Genomic DNA, 14,957 nt, shown 5'->3' with positions numbered 1-14,957 from the left:
CAATGCTTGTTCAGTCTAGGGGTAGGGGAACGAGATGTAATGCCATATTTCTCACTCAAGGAGGCCCCACAGCAGGGCTTTAATGCTACATCAATCAAAGACATTTTAGGCAATTGTGTACTTTTAAGACCAAGTCTGCAAAGACATGATTTGGCGAGTTTGGTGTAGATCCGAAGTAGGCAACCTCGGCACTCCAGCTATGGTGAAACTACAAATCTTGCATCTGCCTCTGGGAGTCATGCTTGTGGCTGGCTGTCAGTCTTCCAAAGCCTCAATTAACTTGTAGTTCCACAACAGCTAGAGTGCCATGGTTTCCTACCACTGGTGTAGAGGAATGTGAGTGGTCTGTGCTGAGTCCTGACCTCAACACTACTAAACATCTTTGTCTTGCCCAACATCAGTATTTGACCTCACAAATGTTTTGGATGAAGAACCACAAATTCCACAGACACACTCCAAAATCTTGTGGAAACATTCTATAATTATTGAAATGTGACAACCTCATTTACTGTAAGTATAATGTTCAGTTGTCCAATAAAACGTTTGTCCACATATCTGTAGAGTATGTAGCTGTGGGAAGGAAATAAAAGTATTTGTTAAGATAGAGATAGTAAGACAAGTTGCTACAGGGCAAGGACAAATGTTATAAACAATGAATTCACCTATTACAAAAGAAGATATATAAAGTTTGCATTGTATCTTCTGTTCTTCTGTATATTCTTTATCTAGCAAAGAATGTACAAATTGGCATGTGGAAAGGTTTGTACCTCATTTAATCAACAACCCATTGTTGTTTTATAATTATTCTAAAAATTATAGATAAAACTTCAAGAAGACCTGGCTACCAGGAAAGACATGGATGCCACCGTAAGCTCTAAAAAGCCTCTGGGCTCCAGAAACAAAAAGTTTGTTTTTCCCACATGAATCATAAACCCTGGAGCCCCTCACCATGTGAAGGTGAGAAACCTAGCTTCCCAAAATCCTGTCAGCCAATGCCTCACAACATATTGTACTGTATACACTGAGTGGCCAGATTATTATGACCACCTGACGTTTGTAGGAAATTAGCTATAATTTCGTGCTGAAGTTGCTAGAGGGCCAGACCATTATAAATAGGGAAGCAGGTTGTTTACCACGACAGTAGAAGTGATTGTTTTCTGAAGATATGGGTAAACAACGCGATTTAACAGCCTTTGGATGTGGGACGATTGTTGGCGCTCTGAGCCATGGAGCGAGTATCAGCAAAACAGCAGAATTTGTTAAATGTTCAAGAGCAGCTGTTGTTAAAGTGTTTAAAGACTGGACTGTCAGCCGAAAATCTGGGTCTGAACGTGCAAATTGTGGCCGGCAGCGACTAGTCAATGTTAGGGCAGAACAGAGAGTGGCAAGACTGGTACAAGACAACAGAAGGGCAACAGTGCAATGTCAGATTCCTCGCATCACCTTTCAACATCTCGTGGAGTCAGGAGGCAGGCCAACGAAGTCATCTCGTGGAGTTATCTTGTGGCCCAACGAAGTACTGATGGGATGGTCATAATAATCTGGCCACTCAGTGTATATTTAAGGCCCTGCCTCAAAAAATTGTAGAAAACCTAATTCCTAATTTTAGGGTACAAATATGTTACGCGCAGGACAGTAACCCAAATATAATTTTCATAAAAGGAAAAAAGAAAATAGCACTGCGCTTCAAACTCAAAAATTATATTCCTAAAATGTGAAAAAAATAGTATAAACTGTGAAATTATCACAAAGGGATACAAAGTTTTGTGTCATACACAACCCCTGTGTTGCACAATGCCTGTGCTGATGAAGAAAAAAAAGTAAAATAAAAAAATAAATAAATACTAAAAAATAAAAAACACGTGCTAGTACATCTCATAAAATGTGTACATATAGAAAATCCTGTGTTAAATCTCACAAGTGATGTATAACTTCCACCTAATCTGCATAACCATGTGTGAAGTCCATTACTTCTGGATACAATAAAGTCCTTCTATGTGAGGATATATCTTCCTGCTTAATATAATCAACACCCACGTCCGTGAATGCAAAAACAATTAGTGAATCAGTGCTCTCCAGTCTCCACCGTGCTCAAAGATAAGATCTGGCCGCACTCACCGACTCCTATTGCTCACCATATTTCAGATGAACAATTAGTGCTTTGCTGATATATATAGAACCAAATCCTCTCCTTTGTTTTTAATCAGACAATAAATTGGGGTAGATTCCTCCCAACTATGGCTTATCTTTCCAAAATCGTGTAAAACTATTCCTCCATCTTCCACCTTCTCTTGTGCTCAGAGAGACAAAAAAAGGCTTCCCATAGTGTAGTATGTCAGAATAAATTTATTTAAAACGATTAAAATGCACTTACAATTAAAATAAGGCGATTGCACATCGATTGTGTCCACGGGAGCTCCTGTCTCTATGATTGTAATGCTCACATAGATCCGCCCACCTGATGCATTTCGTCACTATTGACTTCCTCTGAGGCGACGGTAATTTTTGAGTTTGAAGCGCAGTGCTATTTTCTTTTTTCCTATTTTGGGTGTACTCCCCTATTAAGCACAGCTGCTCTTAGAGTGTTATTTGATTCCTAGCGCAGTTTCTTTCTATCTAACATAATTTTCATAAAGTCAGATTAGAAAAAGATAAATTCTCATTGGTAGGTCTGTGAAGGTTCTTATTTATTCAGGTCATGGTATATGTGTAAAAAATAAATCAAGGCAACTGAAATTTCTGTATTGTTCTTGAAGATGTTTCGCTGATCATCTAACCAGCTTTCTAATTTCAGAAGGACTTGTACAAGAAATTATCTGGGAATAAGTATGGTGAATGTTGCTCCAATCCACATAATCAATGTATCATAACCAGCATGGGGTCAGAGACCTTTATGGAGGTAAGGTGTTGATTGCATCTGCATAATTGCAGCTAGGAGGTGTTATTAAGCCGCCAAGAGAGAGGTGCTAAAACAGCATTGCATAGATGACATAGCAGACAATAGTTTCCCCCCTGCCCCTCCCCCCTTGCCTCTTCCCCCCTGCCTCTATTCAAGCTTGGCTTCTTCATTTTAACTTGAATGGCTTCTTTCACACCTCTTTTGAAACAGTCCTCCTCCCCATCTAGGATGCATACTTGACTGTCTTCAAAGGAGTGACCTTTTTCCTTTAGATGGAGGTACACTGCTGAATCCTGACCAGAGGGTTGGGCTCTTCTATATATACAATTCTGAGCACTCCTCACTGCACTGAACTGCATACACAATGTTGTTCATTTTGTGTTTTGGTGTTGGGTCTTTTGGGTGAACCAGTTGTTGTCTCAGTGCGTTGCTGGGTTTAAAGCAGACAGGGATTTGATGTTTTTGAAAACTGTTTCGCCCAACAACTGGTTCACCCAAAAGACCCAATGCCCAAACACAAGATGAACAACTTTGTGTACACAGTCCAGTGAAGTAAGAGAGTGCTCTGAATTGTATGTTAATCTGTTTTTGAGGACTGGTTCAAAAGAGGTGCAAAATAGGCCATTTATATTAAAATGGAGAAGCCAAGCTTAAATAGAGGTGAGGGGGTGAGATCTATTGTCTGCCACATACAATGCTGTTTTAACACCTCTCTTGGGCAGGTTAATAACACCACCTAACTCCAGTCATGCAAATGCAATGAACACCTCACCCCCATGAGGTCTCTGACCCCATGCTGGTTACGATAAACAGATTATGTTGATTGGAGAAACATTCACCATATTTATTCCCAGATAATTTTTTGTACAAGTCCTGAATTGAGAATTGAGAAAGCTGGTTGGATGATCAGTGAAACGTCTTCAAGAAAAATACAGCAAGTCCAGTTGCCTTGATTCATTTATTTTTTTTACAGATCTATCATTGGTAGGTTACTGTCACCTGCCTTTTGCCTTAATGGCCAAAACAATTGTATAAACTGCTTTGAACTCATGTTAAGGCCTCATTCACACACAGCGCAAGAGCAAAATTGTATGCAGATTTGTAAATGCGTATAGACGCTTCATATGCACGTATTTGCGTGAACTGTATGCAATCCCAGAATGCATTTTTAATATGTACTGTATTTTTAATGTACTGTACGCGTGTACAATAAATAAAACTAGGGATAAAAGTACTCACAAACAAACGTTTGCATCAGGCTTTAACAACAAACGAGAGGCCACACTGTCTGTTAACCCAACATGGTATCGCCCCGACTATGTAACACGGTAGCCTGTGATAAACTGTTGAAAACTTTGAGTGTGCAACAACAAGTGGATTGTTCAGCTGGCAGCCATTAGCGACAAGAGTTAAAGAAAACGTTTTGTCTAATCTATAAGAGCCTCCATCTTGGAGCATATATAACTAAGGATGAATTGGGTGCAGGTTTGCCAGGAGGTAGCCCAACCTTCTTAAAGCACATCACAATAAAAGCTGAAGCCCCCAGTGTGTCCCCACACCAAATACAACAAGCAAACCAAATGGCAAATGCACTCATCAATGTATAACCAGCTTTAAAGTAAGGTGCACATGGGAGGGCTTTACACAGTACAAAAGCAAAAGTTCCCAGCACACTCACCACAGCCAGCCTCACCTAGTATTATGGAGGAAAAAGCTGTCAGCGTCAAGTCTAACTATTGAGGCAAGAGCTGTCACAGCCTCTACTCTTTGTTAGAGGCGTGAGCTCTGTGGATGGCTTGGGCCAATGGCAAAGCACCATTGGTACAAGCTGTCCAATCAAAAAAAGAAGAAAAAAAAAACATCAATCTCGATGCCTCAGCTCGCTGCTAGGTAATTCCTCACCCGGAACCAGGGAACGTCACTGGTTAAATTATGGTTAGTTGTAGTCCTTTGATGAGGGAGGCATGACTTCTATTACCATGGAGGGAGACAGGTTATTCTAAATCCGTCCATCTGCAATAATCTGTTAAATTCAGGCATTGTGTGTTGTCACATCTGGTTTCATCGATGCTTGTTACACCGATTGCTTCTGATATAATGTACATTTGTGAAGCATATTTAAAGAGTCTGGAATAGTATGTGAATTGGATCTGATGAAGACGTGTGCACTTGCTTTTGCAACACATTGCATTACTTTACTATTATTTCTCCATGCAAGCAGAATACATGTCAAGCCGACATTGGATTCATACCATATGAAAGCTACCCTAAAAAACAAAACTTATCTACCTGAATATGATGATTGCTATCAATAGTTGGGGTTTTTTTTCTTAAAGTTTATCTGAAGACAATTATTGTTCTTTGTTTTGGATGGCGTAGGGAATAGTTAGAACTGATGCTATTTTTTGCGTCCTATTGGGGATATTCCTATGACTTCCTGCCCCAGAGAAACTACAGGAATTGATAAGACATCTCTACAAAAAGAGAGGGGAAACTTCTTCTTAGACAGTTGTCACTTGACAAAGGGTCCCCATTAGAAAATTTACCTTCCATTCTTTTTCTGGTGATAACACAGAAAATGTTGGATTTCCCATCACATTCTCTTCTGGTTACAATGGTCACGAGGAGGAAAGGTGGAGACATAGATGACAATAAAACACAGACAGGGTTTCTAACTCTATCCAAAACTAGATTAAATGTGTTGGATTTAGATTAGGGATGCACCAATATATCGGCCGCTGAAACATATCGGCCGAAAATGGCACTTTTAGCAAAATGGCATTTTCTGACTGATATAGCGGTGCATCCATTCTTTCTCTCCTCCCCACTGGACGCTGCTCTGTGTCGCAGCGTGGAGGTGAGAAACCGTCACAGACAGCAGAGCGCTGCGGAAGGAGAGCGCTGAGAGCGGCTGACTTCTCTCCTCCCCGCACACGTTCAGCCTCCTGTAACAGATCAGAGGAGAGTGGCGTGGGCGGAGACAGCTTGCAGGGTTGTCACTGGAGGCTGATCCCCATTTGCTTAGCCTCCTGTGACAGTGTGTCGGGAAGTGATCTACATTATCTCCCGTTCATTCATGATTGTGGATATAGTAAACACACTATGTCCTCATGTGATGAATGAACAGGAACACTCAGTATAGAGGATTCCTGTTCATTTATAATCGGGGACACGACACAGAAAAAGAGATCGAGGACTCTGTGTCTTCTTTTTTTCTATTTTAAAAGGGAAATATCAGGGGTCTGTTTGGACCCCCAATATTTCTCCGAAGCCCCCAACAGTAAAGTAAAAATTTAAAATATTTAATTAAAATGAATAAATAAATACAAATAAAATATAAAAAAAATGAACAAGTTTATAAAAAATTAAATATTCAATTTTTATTAATAAGTTAGAATAATAAACATTTTCGGTATCGGCCTAACATTTTTTGATATTTCTTTTCGGTGCACCTCTAATTTAGATACAATTTAAGTGGCAAGAACTCTATGTCACATTTAGCTGGGGGAAATTCAAAGTGGTAACCTATCCCTAAGAGATAATGGAGTTAAATTCTTTGTGAGGGAGGGGCTCTTTCTAAATGTATTCCAAAGCACACATGATTTAATCATTACAAAAAAAATGCCAAGTGGTGAAAACATGACGTATAAATGCAAGTTTTGTGTCACGTGGAATTATGGACTAAACCTGGCGCCATTCGGTACCTTTGACATTGTAGGGCTGACCTCATTAATGTAGATCACTGAGCAGTAAATATGTAGCACTCCACCCTAATTTGGAGCTCCTGAACTTGTGCTGCATAGCATAACATTTTTGTGTTCTGACTTTCCTAGAGCCCTTATGTAAAATGAGGCAAACTAGTGACAAATGCAACATCTCTGAGAACTCTACCCATCTTTTATTCACTTCCACCATTTAATGTCTTCATGTCATTTATATTGACTCATCTGCTACCTGCAGTCAACTCTTCAGTATCTGTTGTGAGATGACAAGGTTTTGCATTCACCCTCTTACTTCTTTTACCCTTCTGATTTCCAGAAAGACTTGACCATCTGTTATTTATAAAGCTCAACTGGTAGGTTGCCCAATTTTTTTAAAAACATTATGAAGTGGCTTTAGATAGTGGCGAAAATGTTTCAACAACTAAGGCAGAGTTAAAAAAAAAACATGTTAAGCATTACATTTTACACATATATCGGGGGAGGCAGGAGAGAGAAGGGTAGGGGTAGTAGGGGTAGAGCAAAGGTTGAGGTCGTTGACAACAGACCTCTAAGAAATGCATAAGAAATCAGGTTTTAACAGACAAAGTAAACAGTACTGAGACATATATACAACATATCAGATTATCGTCCCATGGCTGAATGTCCGAAGCCCGAGGACTAGGACTTACAAAGGTGCAAATTACTTATACTCAGAAACCCCACAGGGGAAAAGGAAAAGATTGTCTTGGGGAGATGCGACAGTGGTCTCCATACATTCATATGGTTAATTGTTAAGGTGTGTTCAGATGTATAGTACTTGGGGGAGGGAGGGAGGGAGTCAGAATTCAGACTGATAATAATTTTTTGAAGTCATTAGATGTTTGGATTAGGGCCCTATGCAGTCTTAAAGGAAGTTCACTATTATAAATTCTATCCCTCTGAGGAGCGTGTATAACTTCGAAATTGTCCACAGAACCCTTTCAGTGGTAATGCAGAGTTGTTCAAAACACAATTCAGTACAGTTCCTCTAGCTAGTGACTTGATGAAGGCAGTTAATTGGTTTCCTTGGAATGTGTTGCATCTGGAGATCTGCTATCTGGCTAAGGTTCATAACTATAGCCGGAGACATGCCAGGAGGAAATTGAGTGTTAAAGTGGATAAGAGTAAGTGGGCCCCATAGATGTAGAAAGGAACCAGTTAGGAAAGAAAGGGATTCTAAGGGTGGGATCAGGGGCGTCCCGAGGCCGGGTGACACCACGCCGTGTCGTCATCGCGTGTGCACGGCCATCTGATGACGCCTGCCGGCGGCCATTTTGGTCATGGACGCCAGCAGAGAGAGGAGGGTATTTTCACCCGGCGGGATGAGGTATACCACCGGGTCCCCTTCTCTCCTGAGACTGTCGGGCTCTCGGTCCATGACTGAGTGCCCGACTTTTTAGAGGGGGTGACACCAAAATGACTGCCAGTCATTTTGGTGTCACCCCTGGTGTCACCCGGGTGCAGGCCGCCCTTGTGATGCCACTGGGTGGGATATAAGCTGTTACACCCAAGTGCAATAAAAAAACCATAAGTGTGTAGTTGCTTGACCCCAATTCATTCCAGACCCTTTAGGTCTGGTAGTAATTATACTGGGACCCCAATGCCAAAAAGACAAAAATAGTGTTTGCCCCCATCCCCCCCAAAATCCCATACCAGGTCATTGGCTCAAGCAGCAGCCTGCCAGAGCAGGAAAGGGGGGGGGGCAATCGCACCCCGCCCCGCACCATTCAAGGGCACATGCGCTTAACATGGGAAGGGCCCAGTGGTTGTGGGGGTTTGTGGGCAGGGGGGCTCAGAGGAATCTGGGTGCCCCAATTCATGAAGGGGGCACTTTGATCATGCCCTCCGCCCCTGTGAATAAGTAAGGGGTAGTTGTTACCCCTACTCACATAACCCAATAACAGTAAAAATACCACACACCACACCATAGTACAAAATGCTGTTTCCGCTAAATAGACATTGATTTAGAAATGTAAGGTCTGAGATGACATATCTATGGGTTTGCCCTAAATATTACATAGGAAGCTGTAGAGGGATTGCAATGTGTCTAAAATGGAATAACTCAATCGTTCCTTGGAGGTCTTAATGCAAGCAACGTAAGGAAGTGATTTTAGAGAGTGAAGAGATTGGGCTAAAAGGCAGACACACGTGTTCCCAGATTCATAAAGACATTTAAAAATTTTAAGTGACAAAAAAAACCCACCTAGTGAGTCCTCACTGCAAGTACTGAAATGACAGTATTAAAGGAGAACTATGAGGTGAGTGCTTTTCACTCACCTCATAGTTCTAGCCGACCTGTGACAATGAGACTGTCACAGGTCGGCTCAGTAGATCGGGAGGTAAGCGGACACATGCTGGTGTTCGCTCACTTCTCGATACTGTCACGGCTCTCTGCCGTGACAGGGGAGGGGATGGATTCCCCCCTCCCCGCTCCAATCGACCAGCGCTGACTGGCAGAACGGACGGGGGAGGGGGCGGGTACAGCTCTAGATAGGCAGAGCCAGCTGTCACTCACGCAGCGGGGCGGATCTCGACATCGATGTCGGGATCCGCTCCGGCTGCGGCGTCTCAGTATACCGCGAAAAGCCCTGACCCCATGGTTCTCCTTTAATATCAAACTAAATTGGTAAGTGTTCTTGGTAAGCTTCTGAATTTTACCACTGATGACTGTAAATCAATAGAATATGTGACACAAGCAAACAAATGAGCAGAAAACAGATCAATCTGAAAGGAACGAATTGATGTAAGAAACCAGCAAACTAAATTTCAAGGGGAAGTATAAAAAAATCAAACCAGGAAAAGGGTTCTCTTCTTTTTAAACAGGTTCTTTTATCTCCAACACCAGCTACAGCACAAAAACCTGATAACGAGGAATGTGAACAGCTATGCACCTGTGTGTGCGCACAGTTTTTGTTTTTTTGGATGCACTGTTTAGAAGAAAAATGATGTGTAAAATGTGGATTTTATATTTGCTACATTTACCAACCTGATTCTCGGTTTGAATATGTATATTGAAAAGGTAAATCTGGAAATGCCCTTTTTTAAATCTTTGCAGGTGTGAGACTGAAAAGTATTAATAAATCGCATTTTGTGACCTATGTCAATTTAGTGACGGGTAAGTAATTTAGGATTTCTGAGGCAATAAATGTGTCTTAAATCCATTTATGTTGAGGCATCTAATGTGATATTATTGCTGGATGACTGATGCAGAATAATCCCGTCAGTGTGGCTGGTATGAAACACACCCGTATCTTTTCTTTCAAGTTGTGAGTTCACAGCAATTCTGTATCTCTGGTAGCCGAGGAAATGACTGACCTGTCTGTCATACAGAAATTTTATGTGAGCTCCAGCAATGAAACCTGCGTACAGGACAGGATATTCTAACTGGGTTATCTGCAACTTTCAAGCTCCTAAATATTAAATGAGCTTTGTCAAACCTGTGAAAAGACAAAAGTCAGCAATGTACTGAAGGAGAAGGTACAACAAGAGTCTTTTAAGGTATTGTAAATGTTTTCTAATTTATTAACAACACATGTAGTTTGCCAGTCAGTAGAAATAAAAACACTATACATTTTATTTTAAATTACATTAAATCTGAAGAACATCAGTTTTTATTTTGGCAATGTCAGAATATGCTTCTTGAGCACTGCATAAGAAATATAACCTGTAAATAACATTAAAATTGCAAGAACCCTGAAAAAGACATTACATTGGGCTAATGCTATAACCATGTGCAATACAACAGCATATGTACAATATACAATAATGTATACAGATCCGCATAAAGAGACATCGCCGTCCTCCATTACAAAGTAGCAGCTTGATGTTAACGTAGTGTCTGCTTGCAAAGTATAAGAAATGTTGCCATGCATAAAATAGAATATGTTCTGTGGCACATATGCTAGAAGTCCTCTTGAATGATTCATTTGCAGGGTGTTTAGATGATGAGATCTGGACATCTGTTTTGTAGTGCTGCAGGGTCATATGATAGCCCAACATGTTTGTTTTTAGTCTGAGAGCTTATAGGTTGTTCTGTCGCAAAGTACACTGAACAAAACAGCAATGAGCCCCCAAACATAAGGAAGAAAGAGCCAAACCAGCACATAAACATGGCCTCTCCAAACTCCCACCTAGGCACGATTTCAGGGATTGTCTCATCCCAAAATTCCTGGACAATGTCATAGGCTATCCAAGAAACTGGCACCAGAGCAGTGATACCAGACATCCAGAATAGTGCTCCTCCAAAAAGTGCAAGGTATTTCTTGGTGTTCTTTTCGTTAGTCTTCAGGCAGTCCAAACACAAGCAAGAAACAATGAGGCCAATGATCCCCAGTCCATCTGAGAGGAACATCAGAATTCTTGCCATCTGCAGCTGAAATGGCAAAGCCAAAAATGAATCGAAGTCCTTGCACTGCATTCCACCTTCATCTTGAATAACACATGTTTGCCACAGTCCTGAGTTCCAAATTTCCATTTCATTCAGATCTAAGTTCAGATTCTTCCAGAGAGGCACAAAAGTGCTAACACAGGTAAGCACACATCCCAACAGTGCAAAAAACATTGCCCCATATTGTAGCTTGGTCCTAAGAGTCAGATCCATTAATTCTGGAGCTTATGGTGACAGATGGAGATGAAGACAGCTGCTAGGTGACAGTCGTACAAGATCTCAGTGCTGCGTTGCTATTGTAGTTCGTGATGTTAAATAGGAGCCCTTATATGTCATTTAAATCCTTTGAAATCGGTGTGTATGTATAGTGAATAAACTTCTCAGTTTCACTTACTGAATTTCAGCCAATAAAGCCTTATTGCCTTGCAGACAGAGACTCTTCAAATATCTCATCAGTGATGAACACAGAGCAGTAGGAGGGGTTCTCTATTGAATGCTGTCAAGTGTTCTGCTATTTTTATCTCGGAATTATGTATGTGCATATGATGCAATGGATAAATGGCACAATTTTCAGAAGCTCTTTTCAATGGCCACTGATTATTTCACATCAATCGATTGAAAGAATGCTTTGTTTACTCAATAATACTTACACAAAATAATTGTGAATTGGTTTCTGTGTAGAGTGATAGCATATACAATATATATATAATCATAGTTTTCTTTTTAAATCCACAGGTTTGCTAGACAAAAGTTTTTTCTGTACAGTCCAGTTAGCCAAGCAAGTAGCTGCATTAATTATTTTTACAATGTTATTATAGATAATATACAATAGATTGATATTGTTAACAGCTGATGTAGGGCATATGACTTAAAGTAGAGGATACCTTTTATTGTATGATAAAAAATGGTGATGGTAGTGTTTGACAATGGCAGGTGTGTACTGGACCTTATGTGTACTACATACATTAATATGTTTGATATGTATGTGCACAAGCTCTATATTGACTATATCATTAGGAAACCCTGTGGCAATTTCACCCACCTTCACTATATTTTCAAGCAGCTTTAGATCACAAAAAAACAAAACAGTCAACCAATAACACAGGATAACAAGTCTTGTTAGTTTGTGATTAAATGTTAAAAGTGATTGAAATTGGCACAAATGCGTCTGGTGTATGTCCAGCATAAGTCACAACCATAAAGTATTATCTATAAACCATAAAGTGTATCTAAACCAAAGAACAAAATGTAATATATTGCAGCTTATTAGTCCTTAGATGTTCACATAGTGTTACTGCCAGTAACACATTTCCTATGTTAGAGTGACAATGCTCATTTACTAAATATATTGAAGGATGAGCAGCGTTGTCACCCTAGGACAGGACTACAGAACACCTCTCTGTCTTTTGACAATGTAACTGATAATAGTGCTGCACAAGAAATTATCAGGAAATAAAGATTTCTGGCAGGAGCAACAGATGTTTTTTTTATTTTTATCAAACAAATATAACAAAATGAGTTCAATAGTATAATTACCAGTTCATAAGGGAGCAACTAAGAGAAGTTGATTGTCAGGGATTACATCCACTTTTGTAAGGCTATTGTATGGCTAATAACTTAAGCTTTTGCAAAAAAAAAGTAATAGCAGTGTTCTATTTTAGCTGAATTTAACAAATTGATATAAAGGAACTGAAAGAATAGGAAAACAAATACTCTGGGCTGTGAATAGGGTTCTAGTTTCCTTTTTATGCTTTCCTGGCAATGACACAGTTTGTGTAAGATTTTTCCATATATTATTGCTATTATTTGTGGTTTTAATAGCCACTTTGTTTAAAGATGCTTCACCTACTCAGAAAGGGTTTGCCAAGACACACTGAAAGCCTCTATTTGCCAAGGGCCCTTCTATGTATTAGGTGAACTGAAATTCAAAAGTGAACATATAACAATTATCACAGAGAATTAAAGGATAAGTTCACTTTTTGCACAAATTAAAGAGATGCATAACTAATAATATATAAAAATAATATACATTTCTTTAATATTTGCATTCAAGCCTGGAAAGCATTGCAATTGTTATCCCTTGTTCACTGTTTCAAAGCTCAGGCTTCTGCATTTTCAAACTAGCAGAGCTGGTACGGAGTTTGTTAGGAGAGATGGGGGAAGGAAGGCTGGACATCAAACTGCATTCAATTATTATTATACAGGATTTATATAGCGCCAACAGTTGCGCAGCGCTTTACAATATAGAGAAGACATTACAATTAACAATACAATTCAAAACAAGATGGTAAGGAGGGTCCTTCCGTGAGGGCTTACAATGTAAAAGGGAGGGGCAAGTGATCCATGAGGAGGGAGCTGTGTGGGGATGAATTGTTTGAGAACGTGATAGTTGAGTGGTCAGGTTGAGGTGGGATAGGCTTCCCTGAATAGATGAGTCTTTGGGGATCACCTAAAGGCAGTCAGGGGGGAAGATAGATGGACAGGTTGGGGTAAAGAGTTCCAGAGGATGGGAGAGACTCTAGAGAAGTCCCAGAGGTGAGCATGGGAGGAGTTGATGGGAGAGCTGGAAAGGAGGAGGTATTTAAAAGAGCGGAGGGGGCGGCTAGGGTGATACTTTGAGATAAGGTTTGAGATATATCCCGTGGGAAAGTTGTGGATGGCTTTGTAAGTGGTTGTTAATATTTTTAATTATATCCTTTGGGCGAGTGGAAGCCAGTGTAGGGATTGGCAGAGGGGGGTTGCAGACACTAAGCGGTTGGTAAGGTGAATGAGCCTAGCATCAGCATTCATGATAGACTGAAGGGGGGATAGCCTGTGTAGTGGAAGGCCAATGAGGAGGGAGTTGGAATAGTCAAGACGAGAGATAACAAGTGAGTGGATGATCAGTTTTGTAGTTTCATTGGTGAGGAAGGGGCGTATTTTGGAGATGTTACAAAGGTGAAGGCGGCAGGATTTGGATAGGGATTAGATGTGGGGCAGAAAGGTGAGGTCTGAGTCAAGGATGACACCTAGGACCTTGGCATGGGGGAGGGATGGATAGTTGTGCTATCAATCTCAAGGGAAAAGTTGGGTGAAGGTGCACGTCCGGGAGGAAATATCATGAGCTCAGTTTTTGACAGATTGAATTTTAATAAGTGTTGTGACATTTAGACGGATATGTCAGTTAGTAGATTAGTGACACGCAAGGACACTAAGAGGGTGAGTTGTGGAGTAGAAAGATAGATTTGAGTGTCATCGGCATTGAGATGGTATCAGAAGCCGGACTGTAAGGGGTCGAGAAGGTTGTTATTAGTGAGGTGGCGACTGAATGGGAGTAAGCAGATTGGTCTGAGATTATTGAGGTTGGTTTGGTCTGATCCCGAATTGTACCTATTTTGTTTTTTAAATGAATGGCAATGTCCTGGGCAGTGAGTGAGTTAGTGGGTGGTGGCGGTGGAGGACATAGTTGAGACTTAAAAGTAGAAAAGAGTTGATGAGGTTTGGATGAGAGTGTCTTAATGAGAGTTACAAAATAAGATTGGCAGCACGGAGGGAGGAATTATATTTTAGGAGGGCAGCTTTATACAGGGTGAAGTCTTGCAGAAGCCTAGCCACAGTCGCTCAAGAGCATAGCTATGTCTTTTTAGATGTCTGGTTTCTTTTGTTTGCCACAGTTGTAGTGGACGTGGTCTAAGTCTGTGTGTAGTGAGGGGAGACATGGTGCTTAGGGAGGATGAGAGCAAGCTGTTGTAGACAGAAGTAGCCAGGTCACCGCAGGACAGGGGTGAGATTTTGTCGTAGAGGTAGTCAGGAGCAGAGTGTAGAAGAGAAGGGTCGAGGTTGGGGAGGTTTCTCCTGGTGACAGTGTGCCGTGTAGGGTCGGGGATAGGGTGAGGGTGAAACTGACAAGGTTGTGGTCTGAGAGGGGGAAAGGGGTGCTGGCCAGTTTGCA

At 40.8% G+C, this 14,957-nt stretch overlaps 1 protein-coding gene across 1 annotated transcript; it reads right to left on the bottom strand.

Moving 5' to 3' along the window:
- Positions 1-10,576: 10,576 nt before the first annotated feature.
- Positions 10,577-11,239, bottom strand: LOC108804459 (putative claudin-24). Its single transcript, XM_018576216.1, has one exon. It carries the CDS (start codon positions 11,237-11,239, stop codon positions 10,577-10,579), a length of 663 nt encoding a protein of 220 aa, XP_018431718.1.
- Between the last annotated feature and the right edge of the window lie 3,718 nt (positions 11,240-14,957).

This window comes from Nanorana parkeri, unplaced genomic scaffold, assembly GCF_000935625.1.
Source record: "Nanorana parkeri isolate BGI_ZX_2015 unplaced genomic scaffold, ASM93562v1 scaffold60, whole genome shotgun sequence".
Taxonomy (NCBI): Eukaryota; Metazoa; Chordata; class Amphibia; order Anura; family Dicroglossidae; genus Nanorana; species Nanorana parkeri.
This window is presented reverse-complemented; position numbering and strand designations above follow the sequence as displayed.

Excerpts from the sequence above, each read along its gene's own strand:
- LOC108804459 (XM_018576216.1), bottom strand. The coding sequence starts at position 11,239 with ATGGATCTGACTCTTAGGACCAAGCTACAATATGGGGCAATGTTTTTT.